The sequence below is a fragment of the Pongo abelii genome, chromosome 11 (assembly GCF_028885655.2).
Source record: "Pongo abelii isolate AG06213 chromosome 11, NHGRI_mPonAbe1-v2.0_pri, whole genome shotgun sequence".
NCBI lineage: Eukaryota > Metazoa > Chordata > Mammalia > Primates > Hominidae > Pongo > Pongo abelii.
Window position 1 is genome coordinate 78,948,941 of NC_071996.2, and position 19,577 is coordinate 78,968,517.

Sequence of the window (19,577 nt, forward strand, 5' to 3'; positions counted from 1 at the left end):
TAGAGTTGAGGAAGGAATTATAATAAACCTATGAGAAATCTCTGTTGAGTAAAATGATAAATAATATCCTTGTTAATTTATTAATTTATCTTACTTTTGACAGCTATTTATAGTACTTTCAATTTCAAAATAGACAAAAGGTTTGTCTTCCAATTTGTATGTGGTAATCAGAACCATTGTAACTTGTGACCTCCCCAATTGAATAACTGAATGATTTTATAGAAATAACAATAGTAAATTTTGTGAGTAGAGAAAAAGAAGCCAAGAAGTCATAGAAGAGAGAACAAAGGGAGTGGACTTGGAGTATTGTAAAAAACAGTGGGTTTGGCAGAGTTCACTGGTGTCTTAAAAACATTTAAAAATGAAGTAGTGTGATCTACTAATAGAGTTTTGCTTTTTTTTTACTTTTTTTACTTAATATTATAATGTGTACATTTTTTCTTGATGAAAAATTTTTTCTAAAGCATGAGTTTTAAAATTTATTGTGTATAGCATTCCATAGTTTGGATTTACTATAATGATTTACCCCATAAACTTATTATTAGACATTTAAATTGCTTATAACATTTTTGTAACTATGAACAAAGATAAACAATTTAAGTCTTTAAAAAGTGACTTAGTGAGCACAGAAGCTACATGTTGGAATATAGAGTATTACTGGAGAGAACTTTGAGGTAGCAGAGATAGTATTTTGAGTTTTCCTCTAAAATGAGGAAGATGATGATCCTATAGAAAGTAGTGGAATGAAGCAATTAATAGCTTATAAAATTTGGACTTTAGTCATCTACTTAAGAAAATTAAAGCAAAATATGTAGTATTGCTGGTTTACATAAACTAATACAGTAACATAAATGTGGATAATTTACATTTTATTCCTTAGGTATACATACATTAAGTTTCATGTATTTACTGATGTCTAAATCATACTGATTTTTAAGTAGTGAAATGACATTTTATTTTTGTTTGGAAAACAAATCCTTCACTTTAAATTGGTTCATTGTTTTCTATTAGAGTTTTGTAGTATGAAACTATTCAGTTTAGAAAAGAAATGCATACAAATTTCTGTTCAAATATGCATATGCTTTTACTGGGCTTATTGTATGTATCTTGATTTACAGGCCTTTTTGCAAATGTGTAACTTGCCTATCAAAGTAGTTTGTAGGGCAAATGCAGAATATATGTCTCCATCTGGTAAGTGTGTTTTTTTTTTCTTCTCTGTTAATATTATGGAGTGATAAAATTATAGTGATAGTCCAGTTTGTATCTACATGTTAAAATGCTTGATTTTTTTGTATACCCTTTGAAGAATCTTTCCATGGTTTTAGAAAGTAACAATTGCAAATTTGACAGTCTTGGGGTTGGCATATCTATTCATTTCAACTGTGATCAGAGATGGTTACTGACATGTGGAAATGGTTTTAATAGTAAGGGAATTGTTTTAAATAGTAAATGTTAAGGAAATACATGATCTCAGATTTCCCTAGTCTTAATGTACATAAGACTTTCCTGTTGAGAAAACAAATTTTAGTAATAATGAATCCATTTACTATTCAACACGTCTTTCTAAATTATATTCTCCCATAATACAGGTGAAAGAAGAGAGATTGTAGAAAAATTAATTTGTCATTAGATCTTAAAGTCATCACTGAATGTTTTTGGTTTCTAATTATTTTTTCTAATGCTTAATTTTAACAGGATTTGAGATGCTTTAGCCTTCCTGTTTTTTAAAATCAGTATTATCTTTATGTCAGTAGACTAAATTACTGTTTTAAATAAATAATTCAAAGAATTTTTAATATAAAAATGTGCTACAAAGCTGATAAATAAATGTTATACATAATTATGGATGATTATTGTAATTATGGTTTTGTTGGAGCAATAATAAGTAGAATTACTCCTTTTTGAATAAATTATTAAATATAAATGATTGGTATAAGTGTGTAACATTGCTTTTTAGGGAGACATTTTTCATTTTGATATGATAATTTAGGAGTGACTTGTGTTAAACTTTTTTTTTTCCACCTTAAGTTTTTAAGGGTAGTAGAAATTGTTAAAAGGTATGAAGACACCCCTTCTGTACATACTGAATGTTGTTTTATATAAATACCTGGTTTTAGAGGTTTATGAATATACATTTAGAAAATATTTCCATAAAATAATTTCTAGGCTTGTAAATGTAAACATATTTTAGATTCTTGGAGGGCATTCGTTGACTCATTGTTGTGTTGGTTTTATACGTAGATTTTAGGAACTACAGAATTCTGGTGAAATAAGTTATGTTGTGTTCTGTCCATCCTTTTCCTCTATGTAGTCATACAAAAAGTGTTTGTATATTTATGTAAAAAGGTTAGTAATCTAATGCTAAAGTTCAGATCTTTGGCAAGTGAGATATCAATATAGTTTATCCACCTGTTTCCTAAAATTACTATACTTAGTGTCATTTAGGTAGATACCTATTTTCTTTTTATTAGACTGCGCAAAAGACAAACATAAATATTCTAGAGACATACAAAAATATACATTCTTTCATAGGAGTCTCCTATAGGTAGATGAAAATGGCACTTTCTACTAAGATATTTAAATTTTATCATATCTCAGATTGGTATTCTCTTTCATTTAATGATTTGAGGTGATAGGGAAATGTTTTTTATTGTATTTGCTGCTTTGATCTTGTGGTAGATTTTTAAAGCAGAGAGTATGGAATAGTCAGAAGACCAGTTGACTTAAACTCTTATTTCCTAAAGAGTTAGGAAATCTTTAACTAATCCTTCTGTGACTTTGTCACATATTAACTATTTCTTTGAGAAATTTCACTTCTCTGCGCCTCAGTGACTTCATCTGTAATATAAGGTAGTCAGATTAGATGACATCCAAGGTCCTATTTCTTGCGTTCTTTAAATCTGCCAACTTGTTTGGCAACATATTCTTGCTTTCTTTAGAATAAAAATTTTAAAAGTGATTATTCTGTCTAAGACGGTAAACAAAGCCCTCAGTTTTCTTATATGACCTTTGATTGGCACCAGAAAATAACTGTCTTACTGTGTTTTTGCCTGATACCTGCAATAAGGAGATAACATTGGCTCCATTTTCATTAAGCAGGCTAGTGACAGAAAACATTATTCACTTCTGATTTGTTGTCTTTGTTTTTATATATCTCTTTATATTTAGAGATATATAAGATTAATACTCAGTTGACTATCCACACTTCTTTTTGCTTCAGAATTGACAACGCTCAATGTATTTTTAAGAAAAGAAACAAAATACAAACTCTTGTTTCCAAGAACCTGAAACTGGTCATTAAAAACAAGGAATATGCTTTGCTCTAAAAATATTATACCCCAAAATACTCTTTGTCTAGGTACTAAATAGTTTTCATTCTCAGATCATTTGACCTCAGGGGACCTGTAATAATTCTGGTAGTATAGTAATTACAAAGATTTTATCCCGAGTTAAGAAAACAATATGGCCTAATGCTTAACCAGATAAAAAAAATTTTTTTGCAAGATTTATAAAGCAGTAGAAGGAAGGAATGCAGAATTGGCAACGGGGAAATATCTTCTCAATACATCTATTGAGTTGTTGTGTTCCAAAAGGCCTGCCTTCTCTTTGTAATGCATGTTGTCCTATGGATGCAGTTGAAGCTTTTGTTAGGCCCCTGTACTTCATCCATTACCCCCAGGCTGACTGAGCCAGAGAGGAGTCAATCTATTGAAAAGGAACAGGAAGAAGCCTGCTGTTAGTGTGAACTCTATTTGAACTAGGTCTGACAGCAGGTTTCATTCTTTAGCATTTGGAGTAGACCCTTCTTGCTATTTGGAGATTATTTTGTTCTCTCATCTCTAATAATTCCATCAAGTATTAGTATTTGTTAAAGTGAAATATTTCTTTTTTAATGTGACATTTATCTATAGAAGCTAGTTTTTATAAACATACTATTATTTTTTCCCACATGTTGGGAACATACTCTGGTATTACGACTCACTAACTAGCATGCCTTCAAAGATGGTTAATTCTTTTAATTCTTGCTATTTTGAGTCAAAGAGATTTATTGATATACAATTACCGCTTAAAATGTTGATCTCAATGGGTATCAAAGACTTAAAAGATGTAAAAAGGTTTTTTAAATGTAGTTCACAGTATAGATTGATTCACTGTACTCTGAAAAGAAAGCTTAAATTTCTTTGAAATATATCAGTGGTCATGTACCAATGTCCTGGCTTGGTTCATGTAATTTGGATAATTAGTGTTTGCTGCTATATGGTGATATGTTTGTGTTGGCTCTGAAAAGAGGATGTTATGTGATCTGTTATTATGTCTAAGTGAGAACTCTAGAAATGAATTTACCTGTTCTTTTTTTCTAAAGTTGGTTAGTAATCAGTTTAAAAACTTACAGAATTTAATATACACATCTGACAAAAATTTTCAAAAGTTACAGTTTTATGAAATCCCTATTTATAAATACCTGAGTTTTGTGTTAATTTTTTAAAATTATCATAAACTTTAACATACTGGAAGTATTGTTATAAATACTTTTTTTTTTCTTTCAACAGGTAAAGTACCTTTTATTCATGTGGGAAATCAAGTAGTATCAGAACTTGGTCCAATAGTCCAATTTGTTAAAGCCAAGGTAATAAAAAGATATTAAATGTATTTGATCACAGTTACCAAGTCATTCATCATTCTTTAATGTGTCTTAACATTTACATTGATTTCAGCCTAGTTTTATAAAATGCCAATGCAAACTACTGGAAAATATTTCTGAAGTGTAAGTTAGTATTTTTTCATGATATAATGGCAAAAGAGGTAGGTTTTTTTTCTTTATTGATGTCAAATTTATTAAAGGTATGTAATTTTAATATCTAGTCAAAAGAGATGGTTTGATCTTTACAAAATGGTAGATGATTTTCTAACTTATGCTTACTAGAACTGTGGTCATAAATGAAAAACTATTAGGTTTTGAAGTGTCTGGCTGACCTTTGAAAAGGGAGATACAGGATTTGTTTGAAGTTGAATGTATTTATCCATTTGAATGATTCTGCTTTTAATTTATTCAGTTTAGATTTTAATAGTTATTAAGGAACAACTCCCATTAGTGTTTCTGAAAAATCATTCCAGACTTTTCTTTTTGCATATATAGAAAAACCTAGATCATACTAGTATGTATTATTTTGCAACATACCTTTTAAAATCATAAATATGTTTGGAAATTCTTCCATATTAATAGCTGTAGATATATATCATCCTTTCACATTGTTGTATAGTGTTCTGCTGTATTGGATATATATATATATATATAAAATCCTTTCACATTGTTGTATAGTGCTCTGCTGTATTGGAGATAGATAGATAGATAGATAGATATATATATATATATATATATATATATATATATATATATTTTTTTTTTTTTTTTTTTTTCCTTCAACACCCTCCCCCTGTATTGGATAAATTAGAATTTTATTTACTCAGGTTTATTGATGGGCATTTAGGTCATGGCCAATTTTTTGTTTTTATAGAGTACTAAGATAAGTTTTCTTGTATATACATCTTTGTATAAATTCCTAAGGTTGGTATTGGTACCTTAGGATAAATTCCTAAGAGTGGTATTAGGATGTCATAGGTTATGTACTTTTAAAATCTTGTAATAGATTGCCAGATTGAACTAAAGGTTATATCATTTTATGTATCTCCTAGTTACTATAGTGTATTAGAATTTTAAAATAAGTGGGTTTTTCCCCCCATATCTTTACTAACAGTATTTTTTTCATCTTTGACCACTTTATAAACAGCACATGTCAGTCTTTTGACATTTCCTTTATTTCAAATAAGGTTAATCTCTTAAACAAGGTTTGCTGACCATTCTGTTTTCTTCTTTTGTGAAGTAAAAGAAGTGTAATTGATAGTGTAATTTTCTCTGTTGAAAGATACATTTGTATAATGACAAATAAGTACATACTAATATTTTGTAGTGATAGCAGAGTATTATTTATGCTTTTATATAAAGTAATTTTTAGGGGGCATTTTGGAAGTTTAATTCATTGTATAGTTGCATGTTATATTATTTGTTAGTAAGATAACTGAAAGTTTTTGTATATTTAATATGATGCTCTTTTAAATTTTTTTAAATTCCCTTTAGGGCCATTCTCTTAGTGATGGGCTGGATGAAGTCCAAAAAGCAGAAATGAAAGCTTACATGGAATTAGTCAACAATATGCTGTTGACTGCAGAGGTAAAATACTAGATGATATGGCTTGAAAATAAGCTTTTTCTCTCATTCTCATAAAATATAATCTTTCTTATGGGTTAAAGTTATTGAGAAATGGGAAAATAGTCAAGTAATTCTAGAGTTGAGATGGCTACCTAAATTATTTGATTATTACCTTTGAACAAGTTATCTGACATTTTCAGTTCTAGTTTTTCTGTTTATAAAAAGGAGTGATTCTTGCCTACTCATTATTTTACTTTGGCCTTTTGAAATTTACTTAAATAATATCTGTAAAACACTTTAATGGTATTTAGACATGTATTGTGTGAATAAAAATATTTTTATAACATACCATCATTACATTTAATAATTGTGGATAGCAGCTAAGGAAAACAAACCGCTACATGTGTGACTTATGAAATTAGCTTATAAAAAATTGCCTTGGCAAAAAATAACTTTCTTTATCCTTTTCCTCTTTGGTATTCTAAAGTTTAGTGACTGTTCTTTTGTTCCTAGCTGTATCTTCAGTGGTGTGATGAAGCTACAGTAGGGGAGGTGAGTGGTTCTGTAACATTTATCTTAATTAAAATTTAATGAGAAAACACTTTTGCTCAGAATCGCAAGTCCCTGCTCATAAATGAAACATTGTGGTTTATACCATTAGTGATATAGTTTTTCACTTACTTTAATTTTGCTTGCACATACGTTTTAGGGAAGCTATGTGTCATTGTTTGATATAACGGGTTGCAAAGTACATAAAAGTTTATATATTTTTAAAGGGAATGTCTTAAAATTTTAATTTTTTAGATTGCAAGCTGTGTATTTTTTTCAGATTGCTCTATTTATGTTCTCGGAAAATATATTTCTTTTAGAATTCTATTTGTAAAAACGGGCGTTGCTTTTAGGAAGGATCACCTTTTTTACAAAATCTTTTTGTTTTAGATCACTCATGCTAGGTATGGATCTCCTTACCCTTGGCCTCTGAATCATATTTTGGCCTATCAGAAACAGTGGGAAGTCAAACGTAAGATGAAAGCTATTGGATGGGGAAAGAAGACTCTGGACCAGGTCAGTTCAGGTTGAAGTTGACAAAACCCTCAACTTTTATGCATTGAAAGAATCATTCTTTATATTGATACTCCTTTAAAAAAATATATAAGATTTGCAAGAAAACCATTTGCTGTTATTTTCACTAACATGAAGTAATTTTATTTCTAAAAAATCATACATGCTTGATGTAAAGCAAACAATACAATTCAGATATGTGTAAAAAAGCAATAAAACTTGCCTGAAATCTCATCACCTAGAAATTACCACCCTTAACTATTTGGAGAGCCTTCTTCTAGATGTTTCTTAGTAACCTTTTCTCAAATGGGATCATTATGCCTGCTACTGTATAACCTGAGAGTTTTTTTTTTCTTTTTTTTAAATTGAACAGTACATTGTGGGCACCTTTTATGTAACTAAATACAGATCTGCAGCATCAGGGCTTAAAAAAAAAGCCCTGTTAAATACAGTACTTAACATATCTCTATCTCTATCTATCTATCTATCTATCTATCTATCTATCTATCTATCTATCTATCTATCTATCTGTCTGTCTATATTTTTGCTACTAAAGTAGCAAAACTTAAAAATACTTATCTTGTCCACAAGCATCATTAAGTTAATTAATGCCCGTGTTTTCCAAGGCTACCCTTAATACTAGCCAGCCATCTCACTGATGTGTGCCATTGGCCACAAGGGGGTTTCAGTAAACGAATAGGGATAGAATAAATAAAAATCTATCTCCACTAGTGAGAAAACAACTCAAATGCTTTTTACTCATGGTGGGTCAATGGTGTTACCTTTATTAAGTAGATTTTTTGGTATATGCGAAGCCATTTGAATATATGGATTCAGGAAGACACTTTTGTTCTTGACAAAATCCTTATAAGTAACTTAAATGTACTTGTGTTTTGAAGGACATTCACTGAGAATTTCTTCCTATTTCTTATATAGAAAGTATTACATATATATGTGGTCTATAGTCTTATTAAAATATAAAAGGTTAACCTAAATTTATATTTTTGTTATAAACTGTGATACAAGTTACGTTTTAGATACTTTTTATTGTTTTGCTAATTGAAATACTTTTCCTTGGGGTTCATTGCCTGTGTTAGGTCTTAGAGGATGTAGACCAGTGCTGTCAAGCTCTCTCTCAAAGACTGGGAACACAACCGTATTTCTTCAATAAGCAGTAAGAAATTTTACTTTTTTAAAGTTAATTTTCTGTACTGTTAGGTTGCAAATTTCTTTTTTTCATAAAAGAATTCTTTTTCAAGAAAAGATTTAGCTATTTTTATAATTTTTGTACTCAAATATTTTTGTGGCACTTCTTTACTCTCAGGCACAATGCTAGGCTCTAGGAGACTAAGATTTCTAAAATATGGTCCTTATCATTAAGAATTTCTCTTAAAGGCAGTCATGTAAATCAATCATTGTATGATAAGGTTTTAATGAGGTAGTTCAAGGTGCTATATATGGAACTACAAAATCTTAACGAAATTCTAAACTTGTAAAGGACTATCAGACATGAAGGAAAGTAAGTTACTATTAATGTAACTATGGTTTTCTATATAGAATGATACCTGGAGGACTAGAAGAGTCAATAAAACTAAATATTAAAAAATATTGTTTGATGGACAAGCACTATTATGAACTTATCTTTTAAATGTTAATGAAAATATTTATAAAACACAGAAATTAATATGAAGGATATAGGTTAAATATATGTGTATATATGTAAGTTGAATAATGTTTCATTGACAGATTTACTTTTGCAGTTTTGAAAAGAATCTAATGAAGGCACAGAATGAATTATCCTTTGTTAAAAAATTATAATTTTAATATATCAGAATCGGCTGTCCTGTGACCCAGTGTAAGATGGGCTTAAAGCATTTTAATCTCAAAACTTTCCCTAGAAAGTCTAACCTTTTCTTGGCATTTTAATAAAAATTATTTGATTTTTAGATTAATAATTTCTAAAAGGCTTTATTTGCTATTATGTGTTATAGCATCATAAGCATTCCTCTTCTATAACCATATCAAAACATATTTGGATAAAGATAATATTTGTAGTAAAAATGACTATGATGATAGTTTGGAAATATTTAAGTTATATTAATCTATAACCAAGTAATATATACTATATATAATTGATACTAAAATAAAATCTGGGGTCTGTGCAGAAAAATCTTCAGAATTCAAACCGTGAAATTCTGGTGGGTAAAGCTTCTGCAACTCTGTTCCTATTTCTAGTGATGTTTGCTATGCAGATTCTATTTTTCAGTCCCTAACACAAGAGAAATGTATCCAAATGTCAGTATTACGTGATTTCTTTTCTTTCTAACAGAGGAATTCTTAGGAATTGAAAAGCTCAGAAGGGGTGTGTTTTATTGAAATGCGTTATTCTATTTTAGTTTTGTTACGCACACTGTCTTTAGAGGAGGCCAGGAGAATAGATCTAACTTACTTTTCTTCTCAATTAAACTCATTGTCATTGTGTTAGTAACCAGAGTTTGGCATGTGACTCAGTGGAAATATCAAGATATCATTTTTCTTCATAAGGGCACAATTACATTTAAACTTGTGATGAAAACTTCTAACTTAGAACAGTTCAAACACCAAAGCCTTGCTTTTGAAGAACTATTTAATTGATATTATGATGTAGAGTTTTGACATAATTTTCCTTTACATGATACTTAGATAAACATTTTCCCTAAAAATAAGATTAAAGATAGAAGAGATTTAATTTTTAATTTTATTTGATCATTTAATTAATATTAAAATGCAAATAAAGTACATTTAGAAAAAAGTAACTGGTATTTCACTTTCTTGTGCCAACATTTTTTCTCATTCCTTTATCTGTAGCAGGAGTCATTACTTTGTGAGATACTATGTTGAATAGAGCTGTGGCCTAAGTCAGGATACATAGTATTATACTGCAGGTCAGAGGGTCTGAATTCTATTCTTGGCTCTGACATAGCTCTAAGTTACTCTAATTTCTCTATGTATACGCCAGTCCTAAAATTAGAATTAACCCCCTACAATTAGAATTAATCCCCTAAAATTAGAATTAACTTTCCTTCTAGCTCAACTACTGGGGATGTTGGGAGGACTCATGAAAGAAACCAAATACCTTTACTTGATGAGAGAAAAGGAAAAGGGTAGTTAAGGGAGATCTCACAGAAAGAATAATAATTGGGAAAAGAGGCCAAAAAGCAAGGGGCTTGATTTACAAAACTTGAGTGACAGCCCTAAAGATAAGTGATTGGGATGTAAAGAAAAGATACGTAGATTATTTGTAGTACTATAAAGAGATGAAAAGTTAATAATGGGAAAGAACAATTAGGAAACACTCAGACAAAATGCTTTTGAAACTAGATGATACTATGAAGGTATCAGAGAGAAATAAATGTGAAATAATGAATAAGCAAAGCAAAAAAGATGAGTGCCAGAAAAATCTTAAATGGAAAATGTTAGGAAAATGTTGAATTTTACTGAGTGCCAGAAAAATCTTAAATGGAAAATGTTAGGAAAACGTTGAATTTTACTGTTTTTATTTTGATATTCAAATGAAAAAATAGTAGATAACCAACAGGAATGTGGAAAGAATAATAATGTAAGAAGGCATCAAATTTCTTAGGACTTTAAAAATATATTTGTCACCCTGAAATATTTTTCTAATAAAGTCTATAAAGATAAATGCAATAATATATGAAACATCTTAGAGCTCATAGGAGGGGAATTGCTGTCTATATTTGAATTATAATCACAAACTATTTGGTAAGCAGAAGGGTAGAAAGTTATGTTTTCTCTTCACATGATATAGCAAGATAATTAAAATTGGAGGTATATGAAGATCTTGACTTGATTAAACAGTTCAGTAGAAATACTGGATAAAATATATTTGTTGCTTGTCTTTTTGTTAAGTCAGGTTTATTGATGTGTAATTTACATCTGGTAAAATTGGCACTTTTATGTGTGTAGTTCTATGAATTTTAACAAAGGCATATGGTTGTATAACTGTCACCTATCAACTAAAATATTATTTGTACTTTTTAAAAAGAAAGACTTGTTGGAATCAGTAATTTATATATGTCAGAGTCAGTATAAGGAGTTGCTCAAATTTGGAAAAATTACAAAAAATATGCTTTAAAGGTTAAGTGTGTGTGGATATATACAGTCATACCCTGTATGGCAACCTTTCAGTCTGTAATGGACCAAATATATGATCATGGTCCCTTGAGATTGTAATATGTTTTTACTATACCTTTTCTATGTTTAGATATGTTTAAATACACAAGTATTTGTGTACCATAAATACACATTATCATTGTGTTACAGTTGCCTACAGTATTCAGTATGGCAGTGTGCTGTATAGGTTTGTAGTCTAGGAGCAATAGGGTGTACCATATACTCTAGGTGTATAGCACCATCTAGGTTTGTGTAAGTAGACTCTATGAGGTTCACACAGCGAGAAAATTGCCAAACAGTGCATTTCTCAGAATGTATTCCTGTTAAGCAACACACAACTGTATGTGCTTTGGTTTAATCTGTTGAGTTCTACTTCTGTTGATGTTCTAAAGTAACTTGCCACAAAGTTGCTGTCTTTATGTAAAATCAGATCAGTTTTTATATGCTCATGCCCATATATAATTCAATACCTCTGGAGTTATGTGGATATATATTTGCAGCAAACCACTTCAGGGGTACTTCTGGAGCACTCTCATTTGAGCATACATTGATAGTTGAACTCTTTCAGAGCCTTCATTTATTAATAAAGGGTGCCCATCTATACTACTTGAAGTTGCATCAGAGAATATATGCACCTTTTTTAGGCTCTAGTACAAGAAGTATAGGGTAGCTGGCACTAAACAAGATTAGGAAAATAAGTTCTAAATTGGTAAGATAAGATGTACCTCTTAAGAAATATGTTTAGGGATGTGGAAGAGTTGGTGTTTGTATTATTCTCACCAAGTGCCTCAGCTCAGCTCCACATTTATCCACTCTACGTCCTTGGTTTTTTGCAGGGATCTATTCATTATTAATTCATTCCTGTGATGATAAGATTATGGTGCTGTTGAGTCTAAGGACCCCTGAGATTTTTTTTTTTTAAAAACCATACTGTTGGCTACCCATTTAAACATGGCCATAGATGGCACATTTGACTGATTAACACTTCATGAATGTCAAAAGAGTGGAAGGCTTTCAAAGAATGTAAGTTACTGCTATTGAGAAAATTAAATATTCCACACATCTTAGGATGCTTTCTTTTTTAATTCATGTATTTATTCAGCAAGTGCTATTTCCGTTCCTTAGATACTGTGCTAAGAACTGGGAATATAAAGATATATGCAGCATTGCCTTTAAAGAGCTTGGAGTGTAGTGAGGGAAACAGTTAAGTGAACACAGTTATAATATGATATGAGAAGTGTGTCACCTTTTTATTGGTTCATTCAACACAAATTTATTGCACAATTCCTGCTTTGTGCAAGGAATTGTTCTAGGTATTGGGGATACAGCAGGAACCAAGTAGGTGAGGTCCTTTCTCTACAGGACTTTCTGGTAGAGGAGATGCACAATAAGCAAAAAAAAAAAAAAAAATTATATGGTATTAATTATCAAATGTAGAATTAAAAAAGGACCACATGATAAGGAGTGACTACATGTCCACTTTACTTTGGGTGGTCTGAGGAGACTTTAAGATGTGCCATTTAAACCTTATTCTAAAAAATAAGGAGCCAGTGTGAAGTCAGAGGAAGAGTATTTTAGGCAGCAGGAATAGTTGTAGTCAGGGCTCCCTAATTGGCTTGAGTTTGTTACGTTCAAATGCAAGAAACAAAGCCAGTTTGGGTTGTATGCTGTGAATGGTAGGATATGAGGCTAAAGAGGCAGGCAGAGGCCAGATTATCAAGGCTCTGTGTGCTTAGTGTAAGGAGTTTGGCATTTTAGTATAAGTAGAACAGAAATCCATTCGAATATTTTGTGCTTGGAGTTGGTATGATCTGCTGACATTAGTCATTCTGACTATGGTATGGAGAATGAGTAGAAGCAGTAAGACACTTTAGGAGGCTATCTCAGTGGTCTAGGTGACAGATGATGGTAGGTTACACTATGAGATCATAATGAAGAATAAGTAAGTGGTGGCATTCAGGGCATATTTTGGAGGTAGTGTCTCACCAGACTTGCTAATGGATATAGAAGGGTGAAAGAAAGGACTCAAAGAGTAGCCCCTAGATTTTTGGCCTGAACAGCTGGTTGGATAGTGGTGCCTTTTATTTTGGGAAGTTTGGGGGACAAGCAGGTTTGGGATACTGTAAATTACTGCTATCAAGAAAATAAAGTATCCCACACATCTTAGTCAAGATGCTCCACATCCTGCTCCACAGATACTCCACATTGAAGTGGAGACGTTATGTAGGCATTCGAATGTATGAATCCAGAGCTCAGGGGAGACATTAGGACCAGAGATAAACATTTAGGAGTCAGTGGCATCAAGATGGTATTTAAAGCCGTGCATCTCTAGGAGACTACTTATCAATAGGGTTCAAGGCTACATAGCTAGTAAGTGATAGTATTGGAATTCAAATTTGGATTTTTACCAACCCCCAAATTTATTCTGCCAAACCAGATTACTGCAACATATTTTCACGTTTATGTAGGCTAGCACATATTTTCTCAAAAACTTTATCACTATGGGACTCAGAGTAATAATTAGCTCGTAATTATGATGGCATTTTCTTGTTTTAGTAATATTGCATTAGTAATTATTTTAATGTAATGTAAATTGGTGATGCCCCATTTATAGATCATTAGTAGTGGGGTAGATTTCATTTTGTTGTTAGCAATATATAATTAAAGAGAAAAAAAAACCCTAGAAATTTTTATGTTGAAGCCATCCTTATGATTTTGTCTCCTTCAGAAATCTAAGTTACTTTAAATGTGGCAAAATTAAAGTTGTGTCTTGTTGTTGATTTGTGATTGGGTATCATTTTTCTGGTCCTATCACCACAGCAAAATCTTTGTGCTTTGACAGCATTTTGTTTATGCATCTATTAAAATACTTAATAAATTGTATTTATTAAAACAACTTTATAATTTATGTTTCATGTACATGTCTTAGAGTATTTTTCTTGTTTTTATGCCTAGCATTTGGTATGGTTTCTGGCACATTGGAGATCTGCTATATTTAGTGACAAAAGTAATGAATTAAATGAATATGATCATTACATCTATATTATTTTAACACACTTAAATGTTGTTACTAAAGAAAGCAAGTCACACAACTAGCAAATCATATTTTTTTTTCATATAGCAGAAACTCCAAGTAAAGTTATATCAAGTTGTGGTAGGATTTGTTTCTTATGTGGCTTTTTTCTTTTAAGTTGATGAATAAAATGATTTTAAAAAACATATCCACGGGGGTCTTTCAAGTATCCACAGGACATTTGTTCCGGGACCCCCACAGATACTAAAAGCCGCAGAGTTCAAGTCTCTTATATAAAATCGCATAATTGCTTATGTAAATTTAATGTATTGAGAAAGAAAGAAAAAATGGTGCAGTGTTTGCATGTAATCTATGTACATCCATATATTTTAAATCATCTCTAGATTACTTATAGTACCCAATACACACAATCTAAATGATAGCAGTAGTGTGATCTCAGCTCACTGCAACCTCCGCCTCCCGGGCTTAAGCCATCCTACCACCTCAGCCTCCCGAGTAGCTAGGACTATAGCCAAGCACCACCATGCCTGGCTAATTTTTGTATTTTTTGTAGAGATGAGGTTTTGCCACATTGTTCAGGCTGGTTGTGAGTTCCTGAGTTCAAACAGTCCGCCCACCTCAGCCTCCCAAAGTGCTGGGATTACAGGCATGAGCCACCATGCTTGGCCTATATTGTTATTTCTAATCTTTTAAAATATTTTGGATCTGAGGTTGGTTGAACCTGTGAGTATGGGACCTGTGGGTGAAGAGGGCCAACTGTGTTTTTTATTGTAAAAGTTAAATGCTACTTACTCACATTACTCTCATTTCTACTTTTAGGCCTACTGAACTTGATGCACTGGTATTTGGCCATCTGTACACCATTCTTACCACACAATTGACAAATGATGAACTTTCTGAGAAAGTGAAAAACTATAGCAACCTCCTTGCTTTCTGTAGGAGAATTGAACAGCACTATTTTGAAGATCGTGGTAAAGGCAGGCTGTCATAGAGTTTATGTGTTAGTCTCAGAAGTCTTAACTTTCGAAATATGTTTTACTTGAATGTTGTATTAGATATTGATGTCAGAATTTTAAAACCAAATTACTGCTTTTTGAAACCTCAAAACAAATTATATAATGTATCTTATATATGTGCTTTATATTGTTATTTGTGTATACATTAAAATAATTTTGAATTATTTCATCTGATATGTTGTATTCTGTATCTTGAAATTTTTGTTTCCTTGAAACATGCATGCATTTAAAAATAAAGCTTAAACAACTGTATGGATGTTACATTTACTTTCTTTTGATTTTTCTGAAAGTCATTCACTGAATTTTACACGTGGAATAAACAGTGTCTTTTCTAAGGCAAGTAATTTGTGTTACATACTCCCAAGATTCCCTTGCTAGATACATGGTGAAGCAGATAATGGGAATAAACACTCTTAACAAGTGTGCACTTAGAAAATATGGATGGTTTTAAGGTAATTAAATTTTGGTGCAGATTTGACATTTAAGAACTTAATTAAAAAACATTTCATCAGAGCAGCTGTGATTTACATTTGATAAAGGAAAAGGTTGAGGAACCTTATTTTTTTGAGACAAGAACGTTTTAATAATGCTCTTTTATTCCTTTGTGGGGAAGGGAAGATAGTTTTCACAAAGGTATTAACAGGAATTTTTATGTAAACACTAAGGATTATATGTTGTGTCCTTTTCAAATTTTCTCATAGTTTATATCGTATAAAACCAGGGATGCTCTAAAGAGACAAATGTAAAAAAGGATTTCTCAAAAATGTCTAGAATAATAGTACTTTTATATTTTCTTTTTATGTACCAGGGAATTTTAACTCATTTAATCCTTATAAAAATAGTATGGCTTTGCAGACACTGCTACCATCTGGAGGCGCCTGCCATCAGCCATTGTCAGCTCCATGTTCTCCCACATAGCTGCCAAGTAGGAGTTTCGCGTCTCCTTTGGGCTGTTTGCGGGCAAAGTTCCAAAGACAGCAGAAAACTTTTGTGTCCTGAGCATTGGAGAGAAAGGGTTTGGTTTAAGAGTTCTTGCTTTCACGGAATTATTCCAGAGTTTATATGCCAGGGTGGTGACTTCATGCCATAATGGCACTGGTGGCATGACCATCTATGGGGAAAAACCCGATGATGAGAACTTCATCCTGAAGCATACAGGTCCTAGCATCTTGCCCATGGCAAATGCTGGACCCAACACAAATGGTTTCCAATTTTTTATCTGTAGTGCCAAGACTGAAGGCTTAGATAGTAGGCATGTGGTCTTGGGAAAAGGTGAGAGAGAGGGTATGACTGTCATGGAAGCCATGGAATACTTTGGGTCCAAGAATGGCAAGATCAGCAAGAAGATCACCATTGCCAACTGTGGACAACTCTAATAAATTTGAATTTTGTGTTAACTACCAGACTATTCCTTCTGTAGCTCAGGAGAGCAATCTTCCACTCTGCTTGTTTGCAATATCCCATTATCTTTGTGCTCTCACTGTAGTACTTTGGGTTCCATATTTTCCTTATTCCCTTCTACATCTAGCTAGATTGAATGGTTCAGTTTATGATTATAAAATAAAAACTTGACAACAAAGACAAAACACCATGAAGGTTATTATTCCCAGTTTACAGATGAGGAAATGGAGACACAAAAAATACCTTGTCCAAGGTCATAAAGTTGGTAAATGGTAGAGTTGGAATTCACACCCATGAGTCATGACATCAGTTTGGCTTTTTTTTTTAAGTTTTTTTTTTTTGGGGGGACAAGGTCTCACGGTCATCCAAGCTGGTGTGCAGTGGCATGCTCATGACTAATTGCAGCCTTGACCTTCCTCTGGGCTCAGTTGATCCTCATGCCTCAGCTTCCATGTAGCTGAGAGTCCAGGTGTGCCACCATGCCTAATTTGTGTATGTTTTTGTAGAAACGGGATTGCACCATGTTGCCCAGGCTGTTGTGGAACTCCTGGGCTCAAATGTTCCACCCACCTTGGCCTCCCAAGGCTCCTGCCTGTGTTGGGATTACAGGCATGAACCATGGTGCCTGGCCGAGTTTGGCTTATCATCATCATGCTTTTTTTTTTTTTTTTTAAAGATAGAAATTTATATCATGTAAAGGATATATTAGGTTTGCCTTCGTCTAAATCCCATATAAACTTTGAGTACTGTCTTTGGGCTATAGTGCTCTTAGTAGCTTTCCTGAGCTAATATTGTAATGTGTATTATTAAAATCCCCAGCTACCTGTGTTTTTGTACAATTTTTATGACAGGTTTTCTATACATTTTTGTGTACTGGTATATAATGATGCATTTTTTCTTTTAGTGCTACCATCACATTTATTTAATTGTACAAGTACCATTTGTACCTCAGTGTACACAATTCTGATTTTTTCTTTGAGATTTTTCTATATTAAGATATAAAGTTGCAGTGTCAACATGGGTTGTGATATTTTATTTTTGAGGCAGGATCTCACCCTGTTGCCCAGGCTGAAGTGCAGTGGTGCAATCTCAGCTCACTGCAGCCTTAACCTTTTGGGCTGAATGGATCCTCTCATCTCAGCATCCCAGGTAGCTGGGACTACAGGTGCATGCCACCATGCCTGACTAATTTGGGTATTTTTTGTAGAGATGAGGTCTCACCATGTTGCTCAGGGTGGTCTCAAACTCCTGAGCTCAAGCGATCTGCCCACCTCCGCCTCTCAAAGTGCTGGGACTAGAAGCATGAGCCACCACACCTGGCCTGGTTGTGATATTCTAATCTTAATGATTATAACTGACTGTATTCTTAATATGAGGAACACTGGGAAACTGGTTGTTTTATTCCAAGTTGAGATGCTTACTCTTTTTTAAGACTTACATGGCTCACTCTGAGAGGGCTTGTTTCTTTCTAGTGTTGAGGTGAATCACCCTCAGAACAATACAATAGAAAATGGAAACTGACATCTCATTTCATGATTCAGTGTTTTTTTTTTTCCTTTATCTTTTAAATTTGAGTTTGGAAAGCCAAGTCATAGTAGTTAAAAATTATCACTGTAAAACCAGTTTGTTGACAAATGTTTTGCTGCCAAAATACTTACATATATTGTGATTTTAAAATAAGCACATGCATCCTTATTTAAATAAAAATTTAAATTGTAAGTAGTTTTTCAGAATGACGGTTTTACATATGAGAAACTTTAAATCAACAATGTCTACAGTATCATATTTGATGACTGGAATGATCTACATTATTGTGTTTAAAATAATTTTATCTTCTATGACACTTTTTAGAAATCCAACGTACTACTTTTTAATTGATTTGAATATTGGATGAGTAGCTGTAGTATTAGTTCATTAGGTACTCAAAATCAGTGGTCCCCAACCTTTTTGGCACCAGGGACTGGTTTTGTAGAAGACAACTTTTCCATGGGATCGTGGGGAATGGGGAATGGTTTCAGGATGAAACTATTCTACTTCAGATCATCAGGCATTAGATTCTCATAAAAAGCACACAACCTAGATCCCTCACATGCACAGTTCACAATAGGGTTTGTGCTCCTACGAGAATCTAATGCCACTGCTGATCTGACAGGAGCCAAGGCTCAGGCTATATGCTTGCTTGCCAGCTGCTCACCTCTTGCTGAGCAGCCTGGTTCCTAACAGTATGGGTCCATGGCCCAGGGGTTGGGGACCCCTCCCCTAAATCCAGAAAAATTAGAAATTATAAAATATGTCAATATGAAAGATTAGTATAATAGGTCTTGATGCTTTTTTGATGAACAAATAGTGAATGGTATTTTACTGTTGTATATGGTTGTCATTTAATCATATAGGTGTTATATTGAGGTATTTTAAGATGTTACATTCCACAGTAAAATTTAAGATACTATAATTTTTTTTAACATACTGACATTTTTGTTTATTAAAACCAGTGTCTTCTTGGTCAACTATTTTTTAGTATGTCTAATCTATTTATGTTTACATATATTAAATCATTTATAAATTTTATTGAGCCTTAAAAGGAAATATTTAAAGGTTTGATTATATCTAGACTGATATAAATGTTTTCCTAATTTGTTTTTAAATTTCTAAGAATTGAAATAAGATTTCTATCTTTATTTTT

At 32.3% G+C, this 19,577-nt stretch overlaps 1 protein-coding gene across 2 annotated transcripts in view; it reads left to right on the top strand.

The window, feature by feature from the left end:
* MTX2 (metaxin 2) overlaps positions 1–15,745 on the top strand; it is a 69,322-nt gene extending 53,577 nt beyond the window's left edge. The window contains exons 4-10 of one of the 2 annotated variants that reach the window (XM_002812611.5): positions 1,119–1,191; positions 4,551–4,627; positions 6,137–6,229; positions 6,722–6,760; positions 7,148–7,273; positions 8,368–8,444; positions 15,297–15,745. In XM_002812611.5, coding sequence (XP_002812657.1) covers positions 1,119–1,191; positions 4,551–4,627; positions 6,137–6,229; positions 6,722–6,760; positions 7,148–7,273; positions 8,368–8,444; positions 15,297–15,468 — 657 coding nt within the window. In that variant the 3' untranslated portion in view covers positions 15,469–15,745. The remainder of the gene's footprint in view (positions 1–1,118; positions 1,192–4,550; positions 4,628–6,136; positions 6,230–6,721; positions 6,761–7,147; positions 7,274–8,367; positions 8,445–15,296) is intronic. The other variant, XM_024243757.3, reaches the window with a different exon arrangement.
* Positions 15,746–19,577: the final 3,832 nt, after the last annotated feature.